The 21,543-nt window shown below is 38.5% G+C and overlaps 1 protein-coding gene across 1 annotated transcript; it reads left to right on the forward strand.

Moving 5' to 3' along the window:
- Positions 1 to 609: 609 nt before the first annotated feature.
- On the forward strand, positions 610 to 21,035 carry IL18R1 (interleukin 18 receptor 1). Its single transcript, XM_009509785.2, has 10 exons — positions 610 to 766; positions 1,753 to 1,993; positions 7,803 to 7,980; positions 9,653 to 9,806; positions 10,322 to 10,384; positions 12,636 to 12,792; positions 12,970 to 13,103; positions 14,526 to 14,687; positions 16,264 to 16,422; positions 18,070 to 21,035. The coding sequence occupies exons 1-10, from the start codon at positions 718 to 720 to the stop codon at positions 18,468 to 18,470; spliced, it is 1,698 nt and encodes a 565-aa protein (XP_009508080.1). The 5' UTR covers positions 610 to 717; the 3' UTR covers positions 18,471 to 21,035.
- Positions 21,036 to 21,543: the final 508 nt, after the last annotated feature.

Consider the following 21,543-nt stretch of genomic DNA (forward strand, 5'->3'; position numbering starts at 1 on the left):
ATTTAGTGGTGTTTTCCATTTGTCTTTGAAATGCACAGTTGACTGCATATAAAGCAACTGAATGTGAGCTTCTTCATCTCCTTTCAGTCGGGAAATGTTAGCACTCTCAGCTGGTGCTTATCAGTTCCATAGACAAAATTGTAATCTCATTGTTTTCCAACAGGCTCAAAATTAGCCACCAAGATGCCCGACTGATCAACATTGTGCTGTTCTCATTGAAGACAAGGGAAGTTTCTACTAGCTGTTTTCTGTAAGGTCCAGTCTTGCAAAGTTTATGCTCTTTGTGGAGGAAAAACCACTGTCCTGTCCCGTGGTAGGCATCTGCTGGCTTGGGATGTAGGTTTGAGTGCTTCTATAAGATTGTCAGTTTAATCAGAAATGTGAAATACGTCTAGTGAACAAGGAAATGGAGGAAGGAAGCCCTGCAGCGCTTTCTGAATTTAAAATAAACTTGCCAAGAAAAAGCTGATAGATGTTTTATATGTATGTTTTATTAACATTACCTGATGTATGATAAAAGCTGTTATGATAAAAAGATGTAACTTTCCATTTGGAAAGCCCTCTGAAGTACTAGATGAGGGTTGCACTCTTCGCATGCTCAAAGGAATCCGTTTCACCACAGTTGTGATGAATTGTGAATCTGTTTTTCTTTGGGTTTCAGTACAGCAAGAACAGTTTCATTTTTTCTGGAGAAGTAGTGAGAAGTAACTCAAGAAAATGACTCTGATGATTTTTTTTTTCGTGTTAATCATTGAATCTGCCACTGGTAAGTATAAATCCTCATTTCAACAGTAGAACCTTCAAAATCTTTGCTGAATATGTGTCATCTTCCTGACAGTTGCTTAGAGTGGGGAAAGTTTTCTGTTTTGCAGCTAAGAACAAAGTCTTAAACGTTTTGGCAGTTTCAGCCCAGCTTCGAACTTGGGAACTTTGGTCCAAAATACCAAAATTATGAAGTAAAAAGAGTACCTGGAGACACCTGATGCTGTTGATTGGAGCATAGCTGTATGAAGAGCCAGAATGAGTGCTTCTTTTTGTGCCATTCAGAACTGTGGTCACAATAGTTGCTAAACGGCAATAATCTCAGAGAACCTCAGGCCAAATAGAGACCAAAGGCTTATTTTATTCTTGATTATTAATGCGAGACCACAGTCCCTTTTCTGTATGTTTTATGACTTCTGTAAGCAAAGGTACATTTGGGAAATTTGATCGGAAAAGCAGACTTTGAGATTAAATTTTACACACATAATCTCATTGCAAGGCAACTTTTCTAAATATATCTGAAGTTTTAAAAAATCTAGCCACTAATGATTTAGTTTTAATTAAGAAGGTAAGAACATGCAAATGTTAATTCATAAGATCTCTGGTTTTATGGCAGTTGACCAGTTCTGAGGATTAGCCATATCTGTCAAGTCAAACCTTATGTAAGAATTTCTCCTTTCCCCTTCCATTTGCTTTACTGTAGAGTAAGGCCAGATTCTGCCATTTGTGCCCATTTGATTCTGACACTGTTGGACCCTGTTGTCCTCTTTTGCCTTCTGGTTTTCCTTGGGTGAGGTAGAATAAAGACTTGTAAAACCTAGTTCTTAGACTGCAACAAATATTGCTGGAATAAGTACATACTGCCAAAACACTGTGCAAGACACTATAAATCACTAGTGGCACAGCAAATCACTTTAAAGTCAAGCTAATGTAGTTTTCTGAAAGAAGTACTTGGCTTCCTAATGTATCTTTTTTCCTCTTTCTCTGAAGAGAAGTTGTGTCCTCTTCGTGCCTCCATTGACGTGCTAGAAGGGGAATATTTTTTCCTTTGTTATCTTGAGTCAGTGCAAGAACATTTTCAGGAAGAAGCATACACAATAAACTGGTACAAAGAAAATGCTGGGAAGCAGCAACTGATAAAGGCAACGCATAGAATTGTTTCCCAAATGAATTTTCTGGAGTTTTGGCCAGCTGAACTCAGTGACTCTGGGAATTACTCTGTCACTCACAGGTGGGTACACAAGCCGGTGGGTGAACATCCTGCCTTTGCACTTGTCTCTGAAGAAGCTAATTTCTTTGTCTTGCTTTTTATTGATAGTGGCATCCGTACAAAGGAGGTGCAAGGAACTACATTAACTGTGGTGTCATTTACCACATCATTTCACAATAACCATCCAGACAGACCTGTAATTTTTACAAATAGCTATAGGCAGGTGCAGCCTTTTAAAGGTTCTGTGAACTTTTTGATAAGGCAGGTAGCATTTCTGCTGGTTTGTGATTAATTACCTAAGCAAAATGAGTGATAGGCAAACCTTCTACCCACTGCCAAGTAAAAGGAAACATTTGCTTGTCTTCTCCACCAGACTAAAGTAATAAACAAAGAGTGGCATAGCTGAACTCTGGTTTCTGTGCAAACCTCTGCATGCTTGGAGCCATTCAAAGAAAAAATGAAATAATTGGATTTGGTTTCTTACCGCTGTAGAATGTCATGAGTCAAAAGGAGATATAAGGGTGGGCCTCAATTGTTTGGTGGTGATCTTCATTAGACCACCATGAAAGACTAAAGGACTAAGTCAAATGTTTGCTGCATGGAGTTCTTATGACTAGCTTGCACCAAAATTCAGCATTTACAGTTGAAGCAGTAATTAATTATAAGCAGATTGCCTGTAATGATTTGTGCTGTTCTCCAGGTAATATTTTTAAGGTTCTTGCCTGGTTTGTAAAGGTTATGGGACTGCGAATACTGAAGAATGCTCTCCACATTTCTCTAGTAGCATCAAAGACACAAGTTTGATAGTTTACAGTTTTAAGCTGGACTTCAATTGTTAACTTGGAAGCTGAAAACGTCATGTTTTATTTTTCCATGTATCATTATTATTATCATCTTACTGATATTATTTTAAAAAGCATGGTATCTGAAATCCTAAATATTATAAATGACAAGTCTGCTGGTAGAATATTTCTTTGGGGTTTATGTGGTTTGTTTTTAATTGTAGGGCACTCTTTATTCAAATAGTAGGTAAAGCTTGAGAAAAATTTCACACATGTATGTTGAACCCAATCTTAAGAGAACTGTAGTTCGGGGCGATGAGCATGGTAGTTTGGCTACTTTATTGAGCAAGGTTGTGCAAAGGTAGTATATTACTGAGCATGGACATTGTTCTGAAGTAGCACAGGTGAAGCCAGCTGCTCAGTTTTGGTGTGTAGGGGTTAACATTAGATAATACCTGACATAGGCTTGTCTGTTTTTATGGACCTGTACTTCTACCAAGTCTGAATTTGACTTTAAATTTTGGCTTTATTGATGGCCTCGATCAGTCATCTGTATGGTCACTTGACTAATTATAGTGCTAAAAATCTATTCAATCTAACAACTCGCTATACTGCCAGCACCTAACCAGTGGTATAAAATGCATGGTCTGACTTATTTTGGCATGGGGAAGGATAGGTGGAGAGCATACCTGAATCGCTGGGCTACCTAAGGAGGTGGTCATAAGAAGTCTAAAATTAAGGACAAAAAAGAGGAAAGCTGTGATAACCTTAATTCACCATCCTTGAGGTTTTGTGATTGTTTTAAGGACTTGGAGTAATGACAGTAAATTCGCTGTAAATTGCAAGAACACTGTAAAATGAATATGGAAAAAATGTAAACTTCAAAACTGAGGGAAACGGCCTTAGGTATAGAAGGAGGAGATGAAAGGAAAAGACCTGAAGTAAAACTGTTAGGATAAAGTTTGTTAAAATAAGAATTTGTTAGAAAACACAAAAACACTGAATACTTTGTGAAACATCTTGATTTTCTGATTTTCTTAAGCAAGAAACTCAGAAGAAAGGTTTTGATTACATCAAAGCATTCATTTGGAATTAAGAGTTTGGATTTTCTGCTTTTCTGTTTTATTTTATAGGACTACATTATGCAAATACATTTTAAAACTCAGTTTTGACAGAATGCAATTTTATTTTGGGGAAACAAGAAGTTTCTTAATTAAAATAATATATTTTGATCATGCTGAAACAACTTTTCTTTTTTCATTCCAAAAGTTATTTCTGTTAGGTCTATACAGATACTCATTTTTCTGTTAGAATCGCAATGAAGGCACATGCCAGAATCTTGCAGTCCTCACATGGGAGCTCTTTACAGTTCTCACCACTGGAACAATGTACAGAAGGGGATTTTTTTCATGGGATTTTAATGGGATCTTGGGTTTAGTTTATATGACCGTTCTCAGTATTGGCAAGCATATTAAAGCAGTTACATTTCAGCAAATACAGAAGACTATTTGCAAAAAGTGTTCTACAGAGACAGAGGACTTTTAGTAGTCTCCATTGATAGGGAATAATTGTGGGCTACTGTGGGCTACGGGATTGGTTTAAGATTTAATAAGAATAACAATTAGAATGGAATTAGTTTCATTTCAGAGCATTTATAATAAGTTAAAGTTTTGGTTTTGAAAGCAGATATTCTAAGTTATTTCTATTTCTATTTTTTTTTTAATTTCAACTATTTAGAGGTAAGATTTTATAAGCTATATGGGAAGTGATTTTTAGAGTGCTTATAACTATTTAGGCAGTTTTATTGAACAAAGTGCAGAAGTTTGAGAAAAGTAAGACAACACATGTTGACAGATCTTGCAAACTAATTAAATTTAGGGATTTTTTTCCTGATATGTTAAAACTGACTATGCAAGAAGTGAGAGGTGCATATGATGTAACAGTGTGTTTATGATGTAGTATCCACTTATTCTTGACTTAAAAAAGAATCAGAGATTTTCCAGTTAAAGCAGGAGTGTGCTGCTGAGACAAAGCGTAAATAGCTAGAGTGTGTGTATGTGTGTGTTGGTGTGTTTGTTAGTACAGTAGGCTTAGGATATAAATTCAGGAATTAATAGACATCACCTGTAAGCCTGAGTGTCTCCGTCTTCAGCAACATTTCTTGAAAATAAAGGGTTTCATATGTACTTGTAGTGGAAGTGGTAAGCAGAAAAACTATGTCACACATCTTTGGCAGGATTTCCAATCTGTGTGTTTTTTCACAGCCTATATCTTGTGGTTATCAAAGAAAAAATGAAAATAGAAAAAAGCAGGTCATCTGGTTGCTCTGCATTGGTAACTTTAAACTGAGGGAACTTACAGGTTGCTGAAAAAATGGAAATAAAGGGATCCATGATAAATACATGATACATGTTAAGATCGTAATGCGGCTCACTTTTTCAGTGTGTTTAGAACAGTTGAAAGCAGCGGGCACACACACCTTTAGAGTTAATAATTTGGTTTGGAAGGCAGAGTGACAGTTTCTTGCAGTAGATTGAAATATTGAGATAACACTGGCTTGTTGCAGTGAAATTGGTAAGGGTTGGCTATGTATCCAGTAAATTTGGTTTATATTCTCCAAGTGCTTTCACTTCCCTGTTGTTTCTTCTTGGTGAGTTTGGCAGGGGGAGTGAAAGGCTGTTAAGCCAGAAATGGCTTTGATCCCCACAAATTATTGCTAAAGAATCTCAGCAAGTGAAAACCAGGATAGAAATATAACAGCTCAGACATTAGCAGTTCAAACAATACAACTTAATGCATTTTTTTTTTTTTGAAAGTCATGTATATGGCAGACAACTAGAAATTATGTAAGCCAAATTCATCTTAGTTTGCATAGGTATGGTTTTGTCACCTTCCAGGGAGCTGCTCCTTGCCAGTTTTTGGATCATCAGGTAGAATATCTTGATCCACTTCAGGTGAAATCCTCTTATTTGTTGAAGTGATTTCTCCAAATATGATCACAGAAGAAAGTCTCTGTGGAGTGACGGTGCTGAGTAGAACCTGTGGCTTTATTGATCCTTTTCTTCCATCTGCTGAATTTAGATAGTAAAATCTTATGTATTTTATGGCTACATTAGTAATTGCCTCTCCAGCAATTTATATACTAGTGTAACACCTAAAGAAACACACAGACTTGGTGGAATTAATTGGAACTAATGTTTACGGCTGCACCTACACTTAGGAACCTTTACTGTCAGGTAGAGACAGAGGCCTTTCTGGGGCACAGATTATCTTTTCATAAACCAAACATATAAAATAGGTCAGGTAAACTGCACTCTCAAAAGGTGACTATTGACTGTGGTCCCACTGCTCACTATGATTAGTGGCTCTGATTTAAATGTGTAAATGTAATGTCGAAGAATAAGTGAGAAGGACTCCACCCACCATGAATACCCATGCGAGTACATCTCTGATGGGAAAGTTTTGATAAGGTTTTTCCTGTTTATGACACCATAGTTAGTGGTTTGGTTTCTCAGTCAGCTATATTTTCATTTAGATAGTCAATTGCAATTATGACTAATGAATGTCTCAGGTGAGTAAGGAGAACAAGGAGAATGTGTAAGCTGAAAAAGGGCTACAATGCAAAGAAGGTGAGCAAAATACATAAATACATCTGTTTGGGGAGGTTAAAAAGGGAAGAACAGACCAAAACTTGGTCTAAATTCATCATATAAATGGTGTCCTAGTAGTTCTTCTGAGTCTTGTAACAGTAAAAGGCTTGTCAGTCAAGAATGATGTTTAAGCTGATACACTCGTCAGGCTTGCTTCTCCATTCAAACTGCCTTGTCCCCTTAGCCCTTCTCATCAAAATGATTCTTGACTAGTTTCAGTTCTCCTAGGAATGATTCTTTTTTTCTTGGAGACAGAAAGATTCAAAAGTATTTGTGAAGATATGACTGACGCTGGAGGGAAGTGGTCTGTGATTGCTGCTTTTGCTTCGTCAGACCCTACTTGTTCAGTAAAAAATGAGATCTTTATGCACTAATTGTGAAATCCCACTCATTAACTTACAGCAGCATACGACTTTCTCTTAAGCCCTAACTTTGCAAAAGTTAGGCAAGCTTTGCCAAAGTTGAGCCAGAAGTCCTCCAGCTTCTTTTACCTTGGTAGTCATGTATCTGGACATATCCAGCAATGAAATAACTCACAGCTATAATCTGATTCTTTAGAGGAATATGTGGATGGAACATAGTAGATATCTGAATGACAATGGTCAGCTCCTAGATACTCAAACAAGGCATTTTTGGAGCATATTCGCCTGATCTTCTATAGATACTGCATGGGACGTGATGACTCTGCTTCAGGAGCAGTAGTTCCTGGCTCTTCCAGTCAACCTAAGGTGGCCAGCTACTGTAGATCTTTGGTCAGTGCAGACTGAAAGACAAAGAGGTGAATCCATTCCAAAATGCCTTGTTCCGCAGACATGCTTGAATCCATAAGTGGTTGTGTAATTTATGAGATTTGCATAGTTTAGAAATATTTCAAACATATCAGTGACTATCTGCACAGTATCAAATAATAAATAATGTTGCTTTATGAACAATAACAGAGTCACCAATCTTATTTTGGGCATATTTTACAAATATATTTTTCAGTTACTGCTTTAAACCTTAGCAACGCATAGGAGATTAAACCTGCAAAACCACTAGCTGATTCGAGGTCCTAGAACTCTTTTATGCTCACTTGTAACTATACGTGATGCCACAGATTGTTGCATCCTTGTTCTGGTTGATATAGCATATATTGTCAAATTTTATTGATATAATTGTATTGTCAAGTGTTTTTTGATAGATGATTTGGTTTAGATAACCTCTTTTGTTATGGGAAATAACACGTATTTGGGGGTGGAAAATGTAATAAAGGAGAATATAAATAATTAGGTCACTGTAGATGTACTTTTTACCTAACAGATGTATTATAGAATTTATTTGTATTTTGTTGTGTAACTCACTAAGCTACATTCCTTTAAAAAATTCCTAAAACTGATTTTGCTTATTTTTTTTTCATAGCAATGGAAAACAAAATTTCACAATTCAAAAGTGGACCTTGAATGTACTTGAAAGAAATAAAAGCAGCTGTTTCAACAAAAATCATTTAACTACAGAAATTAAAACTGCTGGAACTGGTCATTCACTGAAATGCAGTGATTTGTCTGTCAACGAAAATGACAGCATAACATGGTACAAGGTAATTACTGAAACAGTGTCACTCCAGTCATTGGCTACACAAACAAAACATCTGATTACAGGAAAAAGTTAATTACAACCAAATTTTTAGAAGCATCTACAAACCTTGTAAAGCTTTAATTTCTCAGGTTACTAGGAAAAAACCTTTAGATATATATACAAAAGAAAGTTTTTCTCTGCTCTCAGAATTGTTAGAAAATTGTAACTGTAATCAGAATTTATTAATAAACTGGTGGTTTGGAATGGTAAAAGATCTGATGCGCATCTCTGCTGATTGGGCCAGCAGCTGGTTTAGCCAGTTCCTACTTTGCTGATACAGATTATTATCCTGACACTAACTGAGGTGCCAAGATAGGTTTTACAGTTGCCATATGCTTGCAAAGTAATTGCAAACTTTTCAGTTTTCCTATTTCTGAACACTTTCTACAAAATGTGAAACAGATCCAGTTCTGTTCATTTTAGGCAAATCATCGGTGTTGTCTCTACCAGCTTTTGTCAGATCGTACATGATAGTTGTGTAAGCACCTGTAACTGTTGGGTGTTGTGCTCAACTGTTGGATGAAGCACCCTGAATAGATTTCTTCCATCTGTCCCCTATGCATCACCTTGATCAGTGCTCCTTATTCCTCTCAGGTGTCCTGGTTAGAGTAACAGACCCCGTTCACTCCATGTTGAATCCATTTCAGGAAAGCATTTTGGCAGCTTAAGTACAGGCATCTGGATTCTGCCTAGCAGATTGAGCCACAGCCCTGCTTCCTTGTCCTTCAGGGCCTGGGAGGATAGGACCATTGATGGATAGGGCCATAGGTGGATGTTTTCCTCAGTAAAGGACCGTACTGCAGAGTGACCGCTCTCATGGCTAAGCTGAGTATACTGGTGCCTAATATGTTAATGCCTAATACTGTGTGAGACAGATGAAGCAGCCATTCTTGTGCCTAAATATCCTTTGGCACTTGATTGGGTGAAAATTTTTAACGCCTTCCTAGGAGGCGCGAAGCTGGGATGGATAAAACAGAGATGGTCACACATGGCTTTTGTATAAAATCCTGGTAGTAAGCATATGCATCTAGGAAATGTCCATTTCCTGGCCAATTTCCAGCAGTGAACATTTCCCCTCTTGATCTAAAGTAACACAGACCAGAACCAAATATAGCTGAGTTTTCACAGGACATTTCACTTGTGGTGTGCTATGAATTAAAAAAACCCCAAACAAACAAAGTTTGTTTTGGGTGATAGGGAGGGTGAACAAATGTGAGGCCAACTCTTGTCACCCTCTGAGATGGTCACTTTCCCTATAGCTGAGGCATTTTGCTTTAACCTGAAAACTCCTCCTAAGTCTAGACAACTTTTGGCCACAAGCAGGTGACACCTACAGACCAAAGCCATCATTATGAAAAAAATAGATGAGTGCATTTAAATTCCCGAGACAGTATTTTTATACTCGGATGCTTACTTGTAATTGCAGTGCTTTCCACTTCTGATGGGTTAAATGTTCAAATTATGCATTTAAGTGACTATGAAAATTGGGTCCCCCACCCCTTTTGGGTCAGATAAATGTTATTAAGATAGTGAAAGAGTGATGGTGACACTTCGTTTCTAAAATAATTTTTCACTTCTTTACGGTTTTGAATGTATATTTGTTAGAGTAGTGTTTTCTGTCTTTATTGATGCAGGACTGTAAGAAATATGAAAATGAAACAGAGCGGGAACTGGATTTTAAAACCTTAACAGTACAGCACTCTGGGATATATACCTGTAAAATTTTAATCAGTCATGAAGGAAAGATATACCAGAGCACAAATACAATTAATCTGGTAGTAGAAGAAGGTAAGAAAGCTTTCTGAAATTTTGAAGCATGCTTTTTTTTGTTCTCCTCACTATGGGGATTTTTAATTACAGCTCTCATTTGATAAATACATAGAAGGGTGATCAAATCTGGTAGTCTGAACTATTTTGCAATAATTTCAAAAATAAAAAAGCAGCAGAGAACTTTATATGACATATTACCAGTTTTGGAAAATTTATTTAGTATGTTTTCCCTGCAGTTTTATTTTTTTTCAAAATTAGCTGCTGTCAGTAAGTCATACAAATTTAGCTAGAGTTTTGGGGAATCACCTGTCCAACCACTGTAAATTGTGCAGTGTATACATATGCATGAGAAAAAAAATTCAACAGGAGATACTGTGTTTTAAACTACTCAGTAATTCCAGAGTCCAGGTATTGTTCTTTGAATTAAATGGGTTCTATGTGATTATTTTTAGAAATAAAGCAAATGTGTAATTTTTACTGTGGTATAATTTAAGAAGCTGTTACTTCAATAGCAGTACTTCTTTCTATTTCAGATGCACCAGAGGCTGTAACTTTGGAGATAGTTGGACGCAATGAAGAAATTGAAACAGAAATAGGTATCAAATTAGTCCAAGAATCTTTGTAGTAGCTACTGTGTATATATGCTTTTCTTCTGACCTCTTTATGGTGATGGTGTGGTTAAGTGTAATCAAACTAAGAATTGTCTGTGCACCCTCCTGGATCTGATCCATCTTCACCTCTGGTTATGTTTTGCCTAGTGTATTCCATGATTGATGTAGATATACAAGTACACTAAATTTACCCTTTTACAGAGGCAGAAGCTGAGGCTGCTGTTGTGACCAGCAAGCGAAAGTGGTGGTAATGATAAACCTGCTCTCTGTGGCTGTCTATTGTAGACAGCAAACCCCACGGAGTGATGTGTGAAAGGTGTCCAGTTTGTTCAGCGAACAGCAATAATGAGTAATCCCCTTAGTACTTGATGCAGTTGAGGATGTTATTCCGCAGGAAAATGAGAAGTGTGAGGGCTAACTGTCCTGGCAATGAGGGCATGCAGATCTGTCACTGCCGCAAAGACATGGTTAGCTTCTCAAAAGCCAAACCCTTGACTGTGTTTTTAGCTGGGCGTAGGTTAGATAACATGGTCTGCAGGCTTCATATGGTGTTGGACAGGATCCAGGATTTTGTGACTGAGGCTGTAATTAATTTTTAAAAACAGAAATTTACCTGTCTTTTTCCTTTCCTGTGCCTGAGGGCTTCTCCCATCTGGTTATCCAGTCCTTCCTTTCCAAGTCTCAGAAATCACATTTACCTCCTCTGTTGCTCATATGTGCATCTCATTTTCTCAGCCAGGAACTCAGATGCTAATTTTCCTTACTTTCTGCAAATACCAATTGGTAGGTCCTTTTTCCGATGGTGTTACCCCAATCCTGTGATGCCTCGTGTCTCCCAACCTCCCAGTACACCCGTCCTGCACAGTTCTTCCTCTTACTGTGCTTGTCCCAACCCTCAGAAGGTAGCAGCGTTAAGCATTAAATGTTTATGAATCATCTGTCTTCCATCTCTGATCTGCCATGATAACATAATTTGATAAGGTCATTGAACTACCTGGGGAGTGATGAGACAGAGGGAATGGTAGAGAGTGAAGGGAATTTTGGATGGCCTTTCAAACCTGTCATTGCTTAGATGGCGTTCTATAATATTTCCCCGAAAATAGCTGTTGTATATGTTGAAAAGGCTAGAGTTGCAAGGTAGATGATATTAGAAGTTTAGGTCTATGGTTCAAACTGTGCAACTGTGATTTGGATTTCTGAGGTCCGAATTGAAGGTTCTTAAGCTGTTCCACTGGAAGTGTCCACTGTGATAAATCTCAGGAAGGCAGCTTGTAGTGTGTGTCCTTAGAGAATGTGGGGGAAGGCCTTGCTTACTGGAAAGCATTTGTGCACAATGGCCTGAACAAGAACTAACATGCAGCTTTTGTGGCTTAATAAAGAGCATTCTGGATGCTGGAAATGATGCTGGCATAGCCTAGAAATGGTGTTGTAAAGTTGCAGATATCCTTAGGTCAAGCTTCCCATTACAATGTTTAAAATAAAATGCGTTGCAAATCATCAAATCTCACGCTGCAAAGCTGCAGCCTTCTGCCTTTATTTTCCCAAGTGTACAGTTGTCTTTTTACTTTTGGTCTTCCTTATAATTAACTGTACTCTAAGGGGTGGTTCCTGTCACTTCCAGTTAGTGCTCTGAAATGGTGCAAAGTAGCTGGCTGGTTAGGTGACTTACTCACACAGTCAGGATTATGGTGATTTTCAGGTGTGGAGTTGGGATGAGAATTTCTCTGTGAGACTTCAGCAGGGGCTCTAACAGGTTTTGGGTTTTTTTTGAGTAATAGTGTGTACTTTAGCTGTTATAATCAATTGGTTGTAATTCCCCATACCAGTTACTTGCTTCTACCTGGCTGTGGGGCACTGGTGATAGGTTGTCCTCTCCTGTTCTCTGCCTGCAGCAGAGAACAGTTTATGAACAGTTTAGTTCATAGAATCATAGAATATCTTGAGTTTGAAGGTACCCAAAAGGATCATCGAGTCCAACTCCCTTTAGTTCTCTAAAGCCTGAAATGCTCTGGCCTGTATAAACCCTTCTGGCTGTGACAGAGTTTATCTGAGAGAAAGCAGTGGATGACTGTCACTCTGCAGCAGGATGCAAGAGGTAGAACACACATTGAACATTGTCAGTCCAGAAAGGGACACACAGCTCCTGGGATACATTGCCTGGAAAGCTGACATTTTACCCCACTGTGAGTATGAATGCTGCTTCTGACTAGACGTTCTTATGTTATGCTTTGTTTAGGTAAAGAAGCGATACTCAATTGCACAGGTTTCTTGGGTTATTATATGCGAGAAGATGCCAGCATCTACTGGTTAATTAATCAAATGTTTCCAGAAAAATGCTCAGGTATCCCCGAGAATGAACCTTCAATCTGTGAAGAAGAGTTCAAAAAATTACAGTAGGTTTCCTGAAAATACTGCACTTTTGTTTGTATGTGATAATGTCCTGTACTTTGTGGACTGCAAATTCAGTAAAATGTTTGAAGTTATTTTAGAACTTTTTTCTCAAAATCTGCCTCTCAGCTGGGTGTAGGTTTCTGGACAGATAGTGTTGCTAACACCATTCCTTATTGCAGGATGGGAAACAAGTTCTATGTCACAAGGCTACTACGGATTAAAAAAGTAACGGACAAGGACATGCAGCATAATTTCACCTGCATGTTGCAAGCTGATGAAAGAACTCAAATAAAAATAGTGAAATTGAAGAAAGGTACGGTATAATCTATGAATCATGCTCCTCATACATAACTGTGCCAGCCTTCTCAATCCTGAGGGCAAGATACTGATTTCAGAACATCTCTCCAGATATGTCTCTGTGCATATGAAGGCCCTCCTCTATCTAGTGCTGGACCTAACAGCGCCCCTGGGTGATTCCTCCTGCTCTGAGATCGGGGCAGGAGGGGCTGCTGCTACATTTGCTAGAGCAGCTGTGTAAGGGCTCCCAAGTTCAACTGCTGCTGCTGTGGTCACAGCTGGGGAGGCTGAGCTATGCTCTGGCTGACAGATCCCTGGGCGGCACTTTGTTAGATCCCATGACAGAGTGTTCCCTGTGCTCTCCTACTCCTCAGATTGGTGGGATCACAGGGGTTAACTACCCAAAGCTTGGTGCAGTCCAGGGTCTGCTGTTTGGATCACTTTGTTTATTAAGCAGCTCTTTTTAAAATTAAAATCTGAGGTTTTGGTTGGGTTTGTGGTTTGGTGTTTTTTTAGGTTGGTGGTTTTTCTGGTTTAGGTTTTTTTTTTTTCCTTTCCCCTGGAAAGTTCAATCTTTTATATTCCTGATAATGCCTGAAATGTTCTGGTTGACATTTTCTGTCTTGTCAGGGACTCTATCCTCCTAGCTTTGCGAAGCTGACCTCTACCATATAGTAGTACTTCGCATTTATGGTCCAGGCAGCCTGGAGATTCATGGCAAATGGGCATACCCTTCTTGTTTTCCATCTCTGTCAGACCTTTCCAAGCTTTACTGGGAGGAAATATGTGAAAATAGACTAGTCAAGAGGTGATGCATATAATAAACCAAATGAATTACAGACTACAATGAGTATGACTTGATAGTGCCTTCAGAAAGACTTCATAAAGATTTAAGGGTTAAAAGTCTGTATTTGGAACTAAAAAGAGAAAGATAAAAGAATAATAAGTAAGAAAAAAAAAGCATAAAAGAGACTAGAGATGGAAGGAAAAAAAAAGATATTGGGTAAAGAGATCAAAGGGGACATTAAGGACTGTCATGGATGGACTGAGAGAGGGGTGAAAGGTAGAGAAGAACAGGAAGTAATAAAGAACCTAAAGAAAACTTGTGCTAAAAATGTGTGCCTACCAGTTTGGGATGCTGTACATCTATGAGGATCTGTAGTGTCAGTCTTGATCCCACATACAGTTCATTTATGTGTGTGGAGGGTGTGTGAATGAAGATTATTTCTCCAGTTTTTTAAGTAACACACATTCTGAAGTTCTTCTCCATTGCAGGACAAATGGCATGCATATGTGCTTGAAGTATTAGCAGGAAAGGATTCACATCAGTGTTGTGATTTTTTGGGGTGATTTTAAGAAGCCATCAGTATTGAATACAGTAATCTTGTCATCTAATACTCTCGTTAAGGCTATAATTTCCTGGGTTTCTGTTTTACAGGGAATGCCCGAGATCTGCCTGTGCACATATTTACAACTGGAATGGTCCTTGCCATACTCTTTCCATGTGTTGCTGTAGCTGTGGTGTTTGTCTGTGTGATGTTTAAAGTCGACTTAGTTCTATTTTACAGGAATGTATGTAGAAGAGACGACACTGCTGGAGGTATGACTTGGCTAATGCTGACATTGAAATAAGTGTACTGATTAAGAAGTAGTTTCTGGTAGGTTCTATAAAACAATCATCTTTAAGGAAGAGACAAAATAAATCCAGGAGTTTCGTGAGTAGAAACAGCAAAGAATATGTAAAAGAGAACTTGACGGTCAGGTGCTGAAGTGAGTTTGTTATACACCTAGGGCAGTAACAGCAGATAAACACAGTGAAGAAGCTGCCACTGGAGCAGGTAGTGGAAGGAACACGGTTAGATGCTGTTCAGATGTGCTCTGATCTGCTGCATTCTTCATCACAAAAGTTGGTGAAAGTGGAGAGGTTTACAATTACCTATCTGTAAAGAGGATGAGCACTCTGGAGTGGTCAAACAGGCAGACTGACAGAAATCTGTTTTCACCTCACCGATGCCCTTCAGTGAGGTGAAGGTTAAAATGCTTCCTTGACTCTAGAGGCCATTGCAGTGTTTATAGGTTTGTTACTAAATGCACTTAAGGACAGCAGGAGAGCACGCTTCCAGTATCTTACCAGGCAGCATTGCTGTGACCTTGACTTAAGGAGCAAGCCTGACAATTGCCCAATTCTGGGTATAATTTTTCTGAAAATTGTGTTGAAGAAGCTTTCTGTATATATGTACCTGATTTTCTTAGCCCTCCTTCATCTCTAAATCAGCGTGAATATAGCTTGAATAAACTGCAGTGGTTGGAGACTGCTCAGAAATGGGTGGATGTAACTTATTACTGCCAGTGTTATATATCTGGCTGTTGATGTTAGCTATCGCTGCGTACACTGGCTTACTCCGAGAACCTGGACTAGGCCCCCTGGAGGAACTGATTGTCTGATGCTAAGCAATGGATTTCCTACTCCTAGAGCTCTTGCATGTGTAGGGTTTCATAGACTTTAGTTTGTGCTCTCTCTTATGTAATAAAGTATCCGGAAAGGAAAGCAAAGAAGTACAGTTTACGATGCAAAGCTGTGTGCACTGCTGTATCAATCCAGGTAGTTCTGTGGAAATGTTCAGTGTTGCTCAGTGTGGTAGACCTGGCCTCTGAATTGGTCTTGGACTCAGTGTTTGTATACTACTGCCCAAAGCATGAGCAGACATGGTATACTCCTATAATTAAAATAATAAATTGGTTTATTCTCTTTTGCCAGTACCCATTCTACAGAGCTACTTGATGGTCTTAGACAAAGAGTAAAATAAATATGGAAATCTGCAATGTCACTTAGTGTTCTTATAATGTTACAGGCACATTTTTTGCTTCCCTTCATTTTCTTGATCATCACGAATGTGATATTAACTGGTTAAATTAATCTGGTTTTTTTTTTTTAAAAATGTGGAAAGGATATGTTATCTTCAAATATTTGCCAAATGTAATCAGAATCTTTTGTATCAAATTTAAATTGATTCAGGATTTTTTTTGTTTGAAGACTGTTCAGGGTGTCAAAGGAAAGAGCAGGAGTTTCTAGATGCTTTGCTACTGAGACAATAACTTTGAAAGCCAGAATGGTGGATCAGATACTGTATTTCTGATGGTTGCTAACAAGACAACAACTGGTGACTCCTTTCCAGATGGAAAAGAATATGATGCTTTTGTGTCTTACCTGAAAGACTGCATTTCTCATACTGAAGAAGAGAGAGAATTTGCCTTGAAGATATTACCCATGATATTAGAAGAAAACTTTGGGTACAAGTTATGTATATTTGAGAGGGATGTATCCCCTGGAGGAGGTAAGTCTATTGAATATTCTTGTCATTAAATAGGCAGATCATTTTCACGCAGCGGTAAAAGCCTGTAATTAGAAGGAATTCTGTCAAATGTGTTGTATATTGAAATGCTACATGTTTCATTTAATCTACACTATGTGCATGCAGAGTTTGCCTGCACACACTTTACATATTTTATAGATATATTTATGAATTTGTATACACTTACACACACACACATTTTTAATTACACAGAACCAAGATGAACAGATGAAAAAGCTAGCATGGAGAAAGTTAAGGTGACAACACAGAAGATGTCAATGTCAGATGTTTCACAGTAATAGTGCTCTTGCTCTGCTTTTGCTGAGAGCAGGCATCTATGAATGAACTTGCATTTACTGCTGCACAGAGTCTCTGGTACTAGTTATTCTTGGGTAACTTGTGTGTTTGCTGCATCTTTGGCATGGTGGTTGAAACCATTTTGTGAATGTAATGGATGCCGTAACAAAATGGAAGTGAGAACACGGAATTTTGTTTCTCTAAATGGCATAGGGATAGATGGCCTTTTGCACATGCTTAAAAAAAAAAAGATACCGGGGGATTCCATTTAGTCCAAAGATCTAGTTGAGGAATAGGATTTCGTTGTTAAAAACACAGAGCAGTAAGGTCAGTTGCCCTCCTTCACAAGGCAGGGTTTTCTCGTATCCATTCCTGACATACTTTTCTAACCTGAGAGGTGCCACAACTCTCCCAAGCCATTTTTTTTGTTACTAGTTGTCAGTTATTCTCTCTCCTTAAGTATTAAAAAAAAGCTTTCTAAAGTGTTCAATCTGATTCTTTCAATAGTTTTAGCTTATTTCCTTTTCGCTGATCTGATCCATTGTGAATGTGGAAAACAGATACTTCCTTCTGTTTACCTTTGGTGTGTTGTAATACCCTTGTCAGCTGCCGCCTCCTCTCAGTTTTCTCTTTAGGTTACTCCTGCAGTTTGCTTTGCCTTCCTTACAAGGCATGCTGTCTAGATCTCTGGTTTCTGTAGACCTTGTTGTCCCATGGTGCTGAAGCAAGCACAGGATTTCATGCATGAGAATTCAATTTGGTGCATGGCTGTTTGAAAGGGTATCACCATTTGATTTAATTTATCACTTGTCATGACAAAAGTCAGGGATCTAAAACATAGTTGGAACTCATTCTGTCATCATATGCTAGTCTTCTCAACCTTCTGTTACTGGCCATAGATTTGGGTATTTGGTCATGTAAAGGAAGGAGTAACCTGAGAGTTACTGAATATTTGGAGGGAGGTTGCTGTTGGTGACTTTCTGTGGAATCACTCCAATGGTACCTATTATGAAGGAGCAAAGAGATGTCTGGTTGGAGGAAAAATAAATTTTGCTGTCACCTTCTATGCATGTGACTACTGACAGACAGCTGTCTCGGGTAGCTGGAGATTGTACGTAGGTTTTGTCTGCTCCAGAGAACAAGCTTTGGCCATACCTGAGTTCATTTTCACAGACTCTTAATCTGTAATGCATATTAATCTCTTCTTAGGGATGGGTTGCTTACATTCTGTCACTTTATAAGGGGAACATTTTTGGTACATGTGTGATTGTTAAAGGGTAAGTTGATTCAGTGCCTATTTAGCTTAATAACACATTTATCTTTAATTTGCAGCGGTTGTTGATGATATCCATTCATTCATTGACAAAAGTCGAAGATTAATCATTATACTGAGCCAGAACTACATTTCTGACAGAGCCATATATGAACTTGAGAGTGGACTGCATAAAGCCCTAGTTGAAAGGAAAACTAAGATCATATTAATTGAATATATGCCTATAAGTGACTACAATTTCTTGCCAGAATCACTGTCTCTTTTACCATCAAAGAGGGTTGTGAAATGGAAAAAGGATAAATCTCTTCCTATGAATTCCAGATTTTGGAAGAACCTTCGGTACCTGATGCCAGCCAAACCTACCAAGATAAACACCGAAGGGCACTATAATAATCTTAACCTAGGCTCAGAAGGTGCTCAACCACAGACTGAGGGCTGTGACTTTAATGCAGTCGTGTAACAATTCTGGAGACAGAAGATGCTGCAGAAAACTGCGCATTTTGCTAACTAATAGAAAACACAAACTGCACACTTACTTTGGGAAGATAGTCTTCATAAAAGGCCAAGTCTGAGATCTGAGAAGAATATACAAACTGTAGCAGTGGCTAGGACGATGTTGACCCCAATGCTAAATGCTATCCCAGAGAGAGCTTCCTCAGTGATCTGGACAAGGAGCAGAAATTTGATGCCGCTTTGGGCATAACACATGGCATGAAGCACAGTGCAAAACATTTTGATTTCACATTTTCCAGTAAAGTAGAATGATCACATTTTCCAATAAAGTAGAATGATATTAGTTATACTTGCATACTTTCTGAGGCCCCTCAATAAATATATCAGTATTTGCAAAGTATTAGTATTTAGATGCTCTTGGTTTTGTATTGTGATATTTCCTAAGGATCCTGCTTGGGAGTAGACCCAAATGGCTCCTGCCCTAGAGAGCTTGGCATGCAGGCTCTGGGCAACGTTGATCAGAAAAATCAAGTGAAAATAGAAAAAAGGGAGCGTAGAAAAAATAAGGAAGATTTGGTTGGGCTAACAGTATTCACTACTGACGTGTACATGGTCTAGACAAGCCAAGTGGGAGTGATTTGGAGGAATATAAAGACTGTTTCTGTCCTCTTTCACTGAGAGTACTGTAAATGCTCGTTTTGGTGGGGGGAAGAGGAGGATGGGATAGAGATACTAGTAATTTGTTTGTAGACACTGATATATCTACATTATACCTTGAACTGCCTTCAGCTGAGGGATGTAGGGGATTTATGTGAAAATGAGATCTTCGGTATGTACATATACTCCTAACCCTTTAGAACATTTGTACTTAGTATTATTTTTTTAAACAGACTTAGTAATACCATTCAAAACCGTGGTAATCCTCCCTTATTATTAGCTGCTTGGCAGAGGATTCCTGACTGACATAAATTTCTGGATAAAATAGAACTGTATTTCCTCCTAGTACTAATGGGGAGAAATCAATGGAGAATCATTTTGGAAGATCTTCTCCAGTTTGTTAGGACACCATCAAGGCTCAGGCCACTCTCATTGTTGTCATGCATTCAACTAATGCTAGCTCTGGAGACAACTCTTTGACACTGACACTTAATTCATGCAGCTATAGTGGAGGAGCTCCGTTACCTTCTCAGTGTACTTGAGAACACAACTGGAGTGCTAGGTGACATGGCAATGTCTCAAGATTCATGAGAATGAAATACCTTGTTTGTCAAATACCTTGTAATCAAGCTCAGTTTCTGACAGATGTTCAGGTAAAAGTAAAGGCTAAATGTGGATTTACAAAATGGAGACAACAGTTGCCAGGTTAACATGCAGATGAAAAGGAACAAAGGAATAAGGCATACATCTGTGGTGTCCTTCAGATCAGCTCCAAGAGGTCTCCCTCTTTCTGTTAGGCAACTAAAGAGCTATTGAAATGTGATCTTTAGGCGAAAGCCATTCCCTGGCTTAAGCTTTTACTGAAGAAGATTTCTGCTCTGTAGATATGTGTGTCTTTATATATCCAAGTCTTTCTCTCTACCAGTTCTTCTCTACCAATGTCCCCTGTGATTTGTAATCACAGATCAGTTCTAACATTCTCCTGCAGGACTAATGATTGCCCCTACTTCAGAAATGCCATCAGACATACTGGGCACAGCCAAACAGCTGACAGAAAAGTTAGTGACTTCACTGATATGTAACTGAGGTGTTAAACTTGCTCCTCAGCCACATAATTTTTCATATGCTGTGGTCAATGTATTGCCTAACAACATAAAGTGTCAAATGGGTTAAACAACACATGTGCATATGGATAGCGCACATGGCTTAAGAGCTCTGGACTGAGCCTACACTCTGTAAGAATCAGCTACTACAAATTGAGACTGAATTTGCCATGAATGCCCCCTGCCCTCAGCTTGGAGAGATTATGTGACTGCATATACCTGCTATACCTCGTGAAGCTGTACCCTGAAGACTGTGAGACCGTACAGAGTTTGACCGCACTGAGGTTTTACAGAATACCAGAGGACTATACACCAGGAAAGTTGAAAGCTAAATGGCATTATCTCCAAAGTTTTTTGAATGCCAGCAAAGCAGGCACTCAGATGTAGTACAATGAGCTACTCTATATCTGTAAAAGGGCAAGTATTTTTGCACAGGACGGTGTCGTGACGCAGTCATTAAATCTCTATAGCTGATCGTCACTGCCCATGCTGTGGTAAAGGGAGACAAGGGAAATTAAGGATATGCATCTTCATGTTAACACCAGATGTTGTTCTTACTGCTCTTATATCCTGAATTACTGACTTCAGTCAGGGCTTGGAAATGTCTGCTTTCTGTTTACCGGTCCCTAAAGAAAAGGAGCTGCTAATATGACTTTTATAGACTGTAGTTGGGTTGATTTGCCTGATCATGTATATGTCAATTTATAAGTGAATTCATGTGATAGTTGGTTTGAGGTAATGGGTCATTTCAGTCATTTATATTGCATTTTTTTGTTCCACTTTTGCACTTAATAAAACTTTATTTGCACCTCTCCAAATCTGTGACTTCCGTTTTTGCTGCAGTTAAACAGCAGCAAGTGTCAAAAATCAAACTTAGTAAGAAGAAAAAATGCAATAAAAAGCAAGAGTGTTGTTAGACCTGCTCTCCACAAGCAGTAAATGTCTCATTTGTACTATAGAACAATTTAAACAAAGCCAAATCTAAAGAAGCGATTGGAACATGTAGCTTCCCAGAGGAGGATGCAGATGGCATCAGCGAGGAGAAGGCTATTGTAGGACACCAGTCTTCGAGATTCTTGTCTTTCTTGTTCATGCTACAACATGGTACTAACTGTGAAAGCATAGTCTGTGTCTGCATTTTTTAAGCCTTCCTGGTTGACCACTTTCTACCACACACAATGCGGTATCAAGTCTTTTTATCTATTGATAATTTGAACATAAATGTTTAGAAGAGTTGGGACTATTGTATAATGTATCAGTACTATAGCGTAGTACCATATAAGGGCCTGGAAGTGTAGAAGGTTTGTGAATTATAGTTGT

Source organism: Phalacrocorax carbo, chromosome 1 (genome assembly GCF_963921805.1).
Source record: "Phalacrocorax carbo chromosome 1, bPhaCar2.1, whole genome shotgun sequence".
NCBI lineage: Eukaryota > Metazoa > Chordata > Aves > Suliformes > Phalacrocoracidae > Phalacrocorax > Phalacrocorax carbo.

Excerpts from the sequence above, each read along its gene's own strand:
- IL18R1 (XM_009509785.2), top strand. The coding sequence starts at position 718 with ATGACTCTGATGATTTTTTTTTTCGTGTTAATCATTGAATCTGCCACT. Across the intron at positions 7,981-9,652 it reads ACAGCATAACATGGTACAAG|GACTGTAAGAAATATGAAAA; the intron begins GTAATTACTGAA and ends TTATTGATGCAG. Across the intron at positions 12,793-12,969 it reads GAAGAGTTCAAAAAATTACA|GATGGGAAACAAGTTCTATG; the intron begins GTAGGTTTCCTG and ends TCCTTATTGCAG.